Consider the following 11,587-nt stretch of genomic DNA (forward strand, 5'->3'; position numbering starts at 1 on the left):
TTAATTTTTTCAATGTCAATATTTTTTTAAGTAATTATATAGTTATTTAAGACTGTTTTAAATATAATCCTTTTTATTTTTGTTTCACTAAAATAAGGGTTAAAAAACTTTAATTTGGAATACATTAGACATTAAATTCATTACTGGAGATGATAGGAATAGATGTTACCAAGTTAAATAGACACAAAAGCTTTTTTTTTTTTTTTTTTTTTTTTTTTTCCCTCTATAAGATCTTAGTCTCCTCCCTCTTCTTTCTGTAGTATGAATTATTGATTTTAATCTAACTTTGCACAACCTAAAGCATTTATTGAAATTTGACACCAACAATTAAAGGTGGAGGGGACTGTTCCAGGTAAGGCAAGGATTTCCAGTCATTAAAATATTATCAAATTGCAGACTTTAGTACCAATGAGAGCATTGCATAACAACTAAACACTCCTTTTTTTTAAATTAAGTATAATTTTAAACTTATTCTCCATAAAATATTAACTGCTACAAACATTGAATGGATACTTTTATTCTAGGTCTAATTGCCTCAGATACCAGCTGGTTCACCAAGAATATTAATTATATATGTTTTCAGATAAATCATTTAGATACAACTTCATGTTCATGATTTTGCCTAATTGTTTAATAGTAGAGCCATGTTTTTTAATTGCCTTTCTTTAGTTCTATTTATAGTGTATATGAAACTTTAATGGAGACCATATAGTTTTATTAAAAATGCAAATTCTGATTCATCTATCTCCTAAATTTCACGATATAGTAACATCACTTTTTAATCTGTCCTGCAAATTATACAGAATCCCTTCTTCCTTAGCTTTCAACAATTAGAGATAATCATGTTATTAATTATTTGATGAAACAATGAAACGGTTTGAATTTCAGTACAACAATGTGACAGCTATTAGTAATGATTCAAAAGACAATTTTTTTTTATATTTTAAAATGGTGTAAAATTAAGGAAATTCTTGGAAAATATCAAAATTCAGCTTAATTTTTAATTAATTAAAATTTCAAAAAGATCACTCCAATTGCATATTTTCACCTTCCATCAAGGCATACATGTGCCAAATTTGGTAAGTGTAGGTCAAACAGTCTGAATTGTAGAGTACCAACTTTCTTCCTTATTATTAGCATGAATTATTGTAAAATGCCATTAATGTTGGTGAACATGTCAGTTATTGTTTGGTGAACATGTTAATTATTGTCTACAAACATACTACATGGAGAAAGATGAGTTTTGTAATATCAAAAAATCATATTTATATTCGTAATTATATTATTTTCTTAGATATAGAATTAGAAATATGTGATATAAATCTTTTTGTTTTTCAAGTATATATATATATAAAAAAATATTTTTATAGATAACATTTGGTGTTAAGCATAAGTCATTTATATGTGAGAATTAATTAAGTATATTAGCGATACATTTTATTATAAAATTACTGATTTATATGTTCTTTATTAGGAGTGGAATCCAAGAAAATATTTAACTCGAGGAGATAAAAAAAAAGTCTTTATTAAAATAGCTGCAAAAATATGACACATTCAAAATGACTAGTACTTCTATATAAAATTTAAGATAAAATTGCATTTGGGCTTGCAAAGTGATTGATGCATAGAATTGAGTAATTTCCAGTAATCTCAAAAATCATAAAACTGTAGAGAATAACAGTAAGTAGTTTTATGGAGAAAAACATTGAAATTCTCAAAATAACATAGTCTACATATATTCAATAACAAAAATAAAAGTTTATTAATACGATGACTTAGTGCAGATTTGTTTACGGTGATGATGAATTTCGTTATAAATATATCTATATTGTGCATTTAAAGTGGTTCATTTTTGAATCTGGTAGCAAATTATGCTATTATAATAAAAATAAACAGAAACATGATTACTAGATTTATATTAACTGTGTGTTTTATCCCTTTTCCATAAAGAAATGGGTAAAAGAAATCATTTGGTAAATTAATTTTGATGGATGGAGCTTTAGGATAATGAGCAATTGCTGGTTCAGTAACATCAAAGAATGAAACAGAAGTTGAAAGCTTTAAATAAGGACATGCTGAACAAGGTAAATCAACTATTTTTGGTTTTCCATAATGATAACCCACACCAAGGATTTTAAACTGAGGATTAACTACTGTCCCTACAGCTGCATAAACAACATTGATTCTCAAATCTGTGATTACAGGACAAGTTTTGTTTGAGTGAGGTATTTCGGAATACTCATGGTACGCTTCAATCCAGTCATCAATATTACTCTCATTTGCATTTCCAAAAACACCAATAAAAACTTGTTTTTTAGTTGGTCCCAGAAGATTATTTTGAATTTGTTCCTGTAAATCTTTGCAAATCAAATTAGAAAATGTAAAAATGCAGCCTGTTTTTAGATTTTTGCCGAATTTCACGGATCTACGGTTCTTACTGCATAAACTATTCTGATCTTTATCTAAAACACTTAATCCATTGGGTTCAATTTTAATTTCAAATATATCATCCAATTGAAGTACTGTATTGTTAGTTCCTACAAGTATAGGTAGGCCCACTTGATATCCAGGATTTCCACTTCTCTTTCTAGTATCTGTTGTATTGTTCCATTCAAAAATGATGCTGAAATGTTGGAGAAAAGCTTCAGTGTGGGAATCTAAATCAATGTATTCAAAATTCACATTGATATTATGAATACCACTCAAACCATTATGTATAACAGTGAAATGAATTCCACTGACAACTTGGGAACAAATGTTTTTCAAGGTAGAATATTGTGGTTTTAAAAAATTATTCCTAACACATAGTGAATTTGCTTGTTCATAGAGCTCATTATCTGAATTAATTTCTTTGGTATGCAAAATAAGATCTTTCAATCGATTATGAAGGCCCTGAAGCAAGGTATGTGGTTTAATGCAGAAGTTGGTATAAATTTCTGCAGATAGATATTTATTTTTTTCACATTCATCTTTTAAGTTATGGATCTGTCGAGAGCAAAGTGAATTAAAATCTTCCAAATATTTTATTTCATGATGGCAAGAACACATTCTAGTGAAGCAAGAAGATGGAAGACCTGAAAGAAGAAACAAAGAATTTTATTTTAAATCGAAAAAAAAAATGATTTAATAATAAAATTAGTATTTTATGTTATATCATTTTTATCAAATAAGAATTATTTTTAAGGGATTCTTAACTTTGAAAGAAATGAAATATTTAATAGTATATTCATCTTTCTGTTTTTTTTAGTTTGATATATTTTGCATTAAAATACAAGGGAAAGAATAATCATTTACAGAAAGTTAAAAAATCAGAAAATTATGATTTAGTAGATGATTTTAACCTTTAAGCTTCGGGGGCTCACATTCAGAAAAGTTACTCCGAATGCTACCATTCAGTGTGAAAAGCTATAAGATGCTTTCCCCTTGTTTTAAAGGCGATTGTTGAAAATAATCTCTTTAGTTTCCACCGCCCTTAGTGGTAATTGGTCATCTGTCCACTCCGTGCTTACCAGGTGGGTTTTTTTTTTTTTTTTTTTTTTTTTGCGGTTCTATTGTGTCTCAACCCTAAAAAAAAAATTTTTATCGCTGTTTTATTTTATTTTTTCTGAAACGTTAGTTTACTAATTCCGTAGGAGAAAGTATTGAATTAAATTTTATGTACAATTATTTGGCACATTAAACAAAATGTTATCAATTTTTCATCATATTTGTAATTAAATTAATTTCCCAAGCATTACTGAAGCTGTAAATTTAATTCTTATAAAACTTGAACACATCATTGTGAATTATATTTTGTTATTCTTCTAACTCATCAATTTTGATAAAATGTAATGATTTATATATTATGCGTAAAGATCCTAATTGTTTATATTTTCTTTTTAAAAATATTCCCATTCCTGTGTGCATAACTCAGATAACAATTCTTTGCTATTTTGTAGATTAAAATATCTTTGAATATTAATATATTACACTCACAGAAATCAGATATAATTTTTATTCCTAACATAATTCGAATGATTTTTAATGTAAATTACTAGTAATTAATGTAAATTACTTTTATCCTACTCTATTGTCGATTCTTACAATTAATATTGATATTTTTTTCTGAGATTTCCAATTACTCATTGCAGTGTAGTATTTTTGAAAATTATGTTCAATTTTGTAGACAATCAATAACTTAATTATAACAAAAAATTATTTTTCTGAAGAAAAATTTATAATACATAGGTAATTACCAGATTTAAGACAATTAATTTAATCAAATCTCTACTTTGATTAAATTGTCTTAAATCTGGTAATTACCTATGTATTAGTAAATTTTTACTTAGAATCTGATACAGAAGATTTCATTGAAATAATATTAAGCTGAAAAGTAGTTAGTAAAAAACTTTCAAAAGGACTTTAAAAAAAAATAAAGCTGGCATTCTAAATGATCCATATTTGTTATTAAATATAAATATTTTTACTAGTAAATGATTTAGATTATCCAACAAAAATGCTTAACATTAAATCTAGAATTCCTGACTTTTTTTATGCAGTTACTTTATTTAATTTTATTTCAATACAAATATTTCCGGAATAATTTAAGTATCTAGTAACTTTTCAGTGGATTGAAATGAAGGCATGAAGATTTTAATATTTTTGTTCTGATATTTGAATGCATAGAAAAACTATTAATTATTATTTTTGATAGATTTTAAGTACCTTCTTAAATATTTAAAAATTAGAATTATAACTTTTAATAAATAATTAAGTCAATCGTTTTCATAAATTAAGGAAAAATAATGATGAAACTGACAGATTACTTAAAAATCAAAACCAAAATGTATTTTTAGCTGGAATTTATCCAGTTCAAGTATTAAAATTTAAAGCTGAAAAAAATTGTAAGTCATCGATTCGACTTACATTAGTGATCGACTAGTACATTAGTGACTGAGAAGTATATATGCACGAAGTAAGCATAAAATGAAATCCGAGTTTTTTGTCACTTTTCAATGTAAAATATGATGACAGAGGGAAAAAACGAGGTTCCATTTTGTTTTTCTGCATCATTTGTGACAAATGAGGGTGAAGAAGAAACAATATGTCTAGGGTGCCGATTACCTTCATTTCATCAGAAACTTCAAGTAATTCTAGGTTCAAATATTTATCATTCGAATAGATGGGATCAACTATAAGCGCATATTATGAAATTACAAAATTTTATTAAGTTAAAAGATTAACTTTATAGTTACGGGAGAAATTATACAAATTACTTTTATTTACGGGGTAAAGAGTTTTCAATCGAGTACTACTCACAAATGAAATTATGCAAACTCATTCTATTCCTCTTAAGAATATTACTTTTTAAAAAAATGTCGCCAAAGCAGGGTTCACAAACTCACTAGCAGCAACAGTGATAATAACAACTGCTGAAGGAAATCTTCTAACCCTAAGGGGTATGACACAAAAGGGAAGAGATTTTATGAGGCAATTAAGGTTCAGCTGGGAAGTTTAAGTGGGGGAATGAAATCCGAACTCGTTGCTGGTATAACAGTTGTACCGCCCATAAGCTAAAGGTTAAAATATGAATCAATTAACCTTTAAGTATAAAAAAATTTTTACTTGTTAATCTCTTAATTGTTATATCAGAGCTCTACTCATGCATTGGATTATATCATTTTAAAATTTATTTTCAAAAATAAAGTCACCCATAGATGTTACAGCTTGATACAAGGCAGAATTTCACTTTATCAGTATCTCATGTTTTATTGATTCTTAGTTTAATTACTATGATAACATATCTTCAAAATATAAGTGTCATCTTATTAAATAGCAAAGAAATCTATGCAATTAAGGGGTTAAAATTAGCAGGATAATAAGAGATTAATTACTTAGCAGTATATCCTAAGAGACAATTTCCAACTAATATATATAAATTAAAAGAACTATAGTATCCTAAGAGACAATTTCCAACTAATATATATAAATTAAAAGAACTATAGTCATCAATATGACCATTTCAATCAGAAGTGTGTGTGTATAAACAAATGATTAATTTCAATATATATAGCAAAAGTTGTCTGAAATATATAACCTGAAATGCATGATTTAAAGCTATAATAAATGACTTTCCAGCTAACATGCAATATAGATGAGCAGCCTGTTTTTTCTTGTTTTGCTAGATTGCAGATAATTGTTACTTATTTGCATAGTTTCTTAAAATTTTGTGTAAAAAATATTCTAGAAATTTTAATACAAATCAAATACAGCTTCAGATATATATCAAAATGTATATGCAATTTAGGTTCATAATAATTCATTTCTAGAGCTTAGTGCTATTGGATGAAAATAATTGACCACTTAAATAATAAACTCAGATTTTTTAAAAAAACTTCAAATAAAAAATTATTAAAAGGAATGGTATTAAAAAAGACCTTTATTTTTGTACATTTTTTTTTATTTATTTATTTATGTTGAAACTTTATTATATGATTTCATAGATTAGATGTTCTAATTTTTATGCACATTCTAATTAAAAAATAGTGTAATGACAAAACATTTTTATTAAACCTAATTATTAAATTATATATTTTATTTAGAAAAATATATATTCATTAAAAACAATGATGGTGTTGCCTTATAACATTGATGAATTAGACAATATACACAGAAATAACAGAACAAAAATTAATTAAAGTTATAAAACAATATATTAAAAACTTTCGAAAGAATTGGTTGGATTTTTTAAAATTTAAAGATGCAAACTATTAACACAATATATTGCATAATCATATCTTAAAACATGTTTATTGTTAAGATTGAAATTAATAAATTTTCTAATATTTAACAAAATAAATCTAAAATTAGAGATACATCTTAAACAAAATCAGTATTGCAGGGGAGAAAAGAAAAACAAGACCAAATGTAACAGGACCCTGACACATGAAAACTGACCTGAAATCCTGACATATGGTTTATTTGTTCTAGATTCTAATTTAATTTGCAGTTATTAAAAATATAATAACATATTAAATTATATTATTAGTAATATAATTTAATCACTGCAATTAATTAATTTCTAATTTAAATCACTACTGAATAAATTAATTCAGAGTGCATTAAAATTTAAAAAGCAAAATTACCCAAGATATCTATTGTTAAAATTGCAATTAATAATAATTTTTCTAATATTTAACAAAATGAATCTAAATTACAGACAGATCTTAAACAAAATCAATATTGTAGGGAGAGGGCTAGATCGAATGTCATTTAGCATTCTGACACATGAAGATGAACCTGATCTGAAATCCTGACATCCAATACATTAAAATTTAAAAAGTAATACAACCCAACCCAGAAGACCTTGAATTGTTCACAATTAAAATACTTTCATTTATGATATTTGAAATGTAAAAATTATATTTGTATATAATATGATACACAAAATCCATTTATCATCTGAAACCTTAAAATTAAAATAAGAATATCAACTGCACCAAATTTAAAAAAAAAAAAAACTGCTATTTAAGTGTTTCTATACATTATTAATATTTATTAAATAAATACTTTAAATATTGTTTATAAATACTGAACTATATAAAACATTTTAATGAATGTTTTGAGTCCATTAATAATGATTAATCTACCATTAATAAAAAAAATTATAATAATATATTAATCTGTTTCCGATATAAATTGTTAATAGTCTACTTTTAAACTTTTCTTTTAGTGTTCTTAATATAATACCAATAAAATAAGACACTGCAAAAAAATATCAAAAGATAAAAAATACAAAATCTTACTGTGGCCTAACACAGTATATAACTATTCGTATAAAATATCCCACAGCCTCATTCAATTATTTACATTTTGAAAAATTAATAAAGTGTAGATATTTGTGTATTAACGGCATGCCTGCATTTAATAACCAAGGATGTCATGCTTATTGCCACCAGTCATTAATCACCAAAAATGGCATGTTAATTTATTGATAATTAACATGCCATTAACTTAAATTGATATCATTGAAAAGATAAAATTAAAAATATAAGATATTGTTATGGATTTACCACTTTCATTGCGGGGTTCTTTTAAGATTTGATGGTTGATGTAGAAATAAACACTCCTTTAGTAGAAATCAACAACAATGTTTATTAACACAAAGACGACGAATACACAAATGACAAATATACAGGACAGCACTGACGAGCACACTACAGTGAACAGTAGCTTATAAGTCGTAAACGGTAGTTAATAACAGCCACAGCACACAAAGCGGCCAGACAGAATTCAGCAGGAGACGGAATCTTCATAGATTCACTCTATGTTCACGTAGGTCTCTCCAAACAGTTGAAATTCTCCACTGTCTTGCTTTAGCTGTATCCAGCTGCCGACACACTACTACACGACTGGCTACTCTTCAGAGGACTAGATGCTGCCTCCACAATAAACACATGAACTTGGCACACAGCTCAGTTCAACAATCACTTGAACTCCATAGAACCCTGGCACTACACCGTACTATACTGCCCTTGCTTCACTATCCTCTTGAGGACTCGTTACCTGTTTATGATTCCAATTCATTGCAGCCTGAGACTGCCGACCTTTTATAGTTCCTGGCAGGCGGAGTGAGAAGGTTCTCAGTTCCTTTTGGATAGATCATTAAAATTATTGAAGTTTCCAGCATTATCTATTTTGTTGCCAAAATCACCAAATTCGTCACCAAGCTCTGAGATCATTGATATGGCACCCCATCAGCACCAACAGGGCTGATTTTAAAACTATCTTTTTTATGATGACAATATTCGTGCTGGGAAGCAAAAATTACAGGTTTGTAACAATATATAAAAGCATTTCTTGTAGAATAACTTGTACTTAAGTTACAGGAAAAAGAAGCTAAATTTTAGTTAATAATTTAATAAATGAATATTTAACTGTTTTTATTATTTGAAAAATTGACAGTATTATTTATATTGGCTTAAATAATAAAAGTGCACAGTTTGGTTGAATTCAGCTCAGTTACTTAGCAAAAGATGTGAAACATATATATAAGCATACTTTGAAGAAGCAAGTGTAGGCTTCTTGAAATAATGTTATTTTTAGTTTACGTCAAAATTTCTTTGTCCAAGCCATGATGAACAATATGCAAAAACAGGAAAGAAATTTTATAAAAAATATTCTGAATTAACATAGTTTTAGGAAAGAATTTACCATTTGAGTGTTCCAATTCTGTAAGAAAAATAATAACTTACATATCTTAGAAGATAAAAGTTGAAGTAAAGACAATTTAAGAAATTATTTTAAGAGTGTAGATATTACTCTCTTAAAATTAAAAATTACATCATATATTTAACTAAAATGCTTTTTATTTAAATTAAGGTTTAATTGATATTATATAAAGCAATTGAACAGATAATTCAATCAAAATCTATAGATTTTGATATATCATACAAAATTAATCAATAAATGGCATTAGTTAAGAATATAAAAATAATCAGTAAATGAAATAAAGGTCCTAATAAAACATTTTTATATACTCACTCCAAGGTATCCTAGAAATTTTGGATTCCTCTGAAATGGTATCAATATAAAGTGGGCTTCCTGCTTTCAATTCCTTAAGGATAGGTTCATCCGGCTTCTGTTCATCTGTCCATGAATTAATATATTTAGACTGATATTTCAATAATAAATCTAAATCCCTATGAGATTTTATAGTTGGTAACTCTTTGAAAAGAAGATGTCGTTTTAGATTATCATGAATTATACAAAACAATGAACTTTCAGGGTCCTTTTGCATTTTATAAATTGTATTATTTCTGTAAATAATGTCATTCTGGTAACAATAATTTGGATCAGGATTTAAAGATTGAAAAAGGCATTTTGAAAAAACTTTTATGTCCTCCTCACTGCAGTCTGCATCGCAGCAGCAGTTGATATCACAGACATTTGTACTTAAATCGCAAGAACATATATCTTCATCAGATGTAGTAAATGACAAATAATTTTGATTCACATCAGTCTTTTCCTCAGTAACAACAAGATCAGAACTATTTGAGTTAGTTTCATCCGTTAAATTGCTAAACGTAATGTTAGTAACATTAAATAATTCAAGACTTTGATTAAAATTTATTGTTTCCGTGGTTTCGTTATTAAAATATTCACTATAATTAAAAGCATCTTCAGAAAGGTTTTCTGAAAGATCGGCAGTCTTAACATAAATGACGATGTAATTAATAAAAACAATGAAAATTGTTTTACATAATGACTTCGTAGTTAAACTATCGAAAATATTAACAATATTTGAAAACATTATATTTAGAGAATCAGTATTCAATAAACCTGAAAAAACCGTTTGAATGAGATGCAAAACTGAACAAGGTTTTTAAGAAATTCTGGATGACATTTTAATAACTATACGCACAACTAAGCAATAATCATTCGTTAACAGTTACTTAATTTTATTGAATAAACTTATGACAAAAACAAGGAAGGAAGGAATGAGGTTTGTTTTCCGGCGTATGCTCCTGAACGGATTCTTAGCTTGTGCCGGGTTCACAAAAATCAAAACTCGAATATCACAAAAATTTTTTAAAATCTGTCAGAAGCCACAAAGAAAGCCAACATAGCCTTCACTTTATCACGACCCTGTACGGAGAAATCACAAATCCAGTCAAAAGAGAGTGGAACACAACCCAACTTAGCACGGAGAGAATTTCTCGCTGACTCGTATCTACTGCAAGAAAGAACAAAATGTTCACAAGTTTCTGGAATCTGGCAATGGGCACAATTTGGTGATTCAATGAGCCTACATTTATGAAGAACTGCATTTACTGGAAGAGTCCTAGATATTAATCGTAATATTAAAACCTCATTACGTCTAGATAACTTAAGTTTTTTAAGATTGAAAGAAACAAGCCATTTGTATTTTTCATAGTATTTAGAATTTTCCCATTCTAAATCTTGTTTATGTCGTACGATTTTAGTATAAACTGAACAAGTGTCTTCGGGCGAGATCCAGTCACAAATATTTGAAGAAGTTAACGCTTGCTTAGCTAAATCATCAGCCCGTTCATTTTCTGCAATTCCCACGTGGGCAGGAGTGTATATCAGTTCTAACGAGGAACATGTCTTTAAGGCATCAAATATAACGCGGGCCACAAAAAGGGCACTTTTGGGAGAATGGAAATTTAGGCATCTCAGGGCTGTCAAATTAGATAAACTGTCAGTCAATAAAATATAATCTTTATGTTCTTTGACAAAGTTCATTACAGCCAGAGCTATGGCAAAACCCTCCCCTGAAAACACCGAGTTAATGTTGTGAACCGTTCCCTTAATGACTTCCTTCGAGGAGCAGTTTATAGCCGCCACCGCAGTAGAATTTTCATTCTTGGATGCGTCTGTGGCCAGTATAATTTGATTTGGGGATAGCTGTGATTTGAACTCGGCGAACAAACGTTTAATTGTAGTCGAATCCAAGCTCTTTTGTTGGAAGCCGAAGTCATGGGTTTTAATGGTAAAATGTTCACAATCATCCCAACTAACCGGGACCATAATCGGGATTATTTGGTCCAGGGACAGGTTTTTTTGATGGCAATATTCTTCTAAA

The 11,587-nt window shown here is 27.9% G+C and overlaps 1 protein-coding gene across 1 annotated transcript; it reads right to left on the reverse strand.

Moving 5' to 3' along the window:
• Positions 1–1,507: 1,507 nt before the first annotated feature.
• LOC129984804 (tectonic-3-like) lies at positions 1,508–10,299 on the reverse strand. The gene is made up of 2 exons (XM_056094761.1): positions 9,523–10,299; positions 1,508–3,074 (listed from the first exon to the last, which is right to left on the reverse strand). The coding sequence occupies exons 1-2, from the start codon at positions 10,289–10,291 to the stop codon at positions 1,870–1,872; spliced, it is 1,974 nt and encodes a 657-aa protein (XP_055950736.1). The 5' UTR covers positions 10,292–10,299; the 3' UTR covers positions 1,508–1,869.
• Between the last annotated feature and the right edge of the window lie 1,288 nt (positions 10,300–11,587).

This window comes from Argiope bruennichi, chromosome 9 (assembly GCF_947563725.1).
Source record: "Argiope bruennichi chromosome 9, qqArgBrue1.1, whole genome shotgun sequence".
Taxonomy (NCBI): Eukaryota; Metazoa; Arthropoda; class Arachnida; order Araneae; family Araneidae; genus Argiope; species Argiope bruennichi.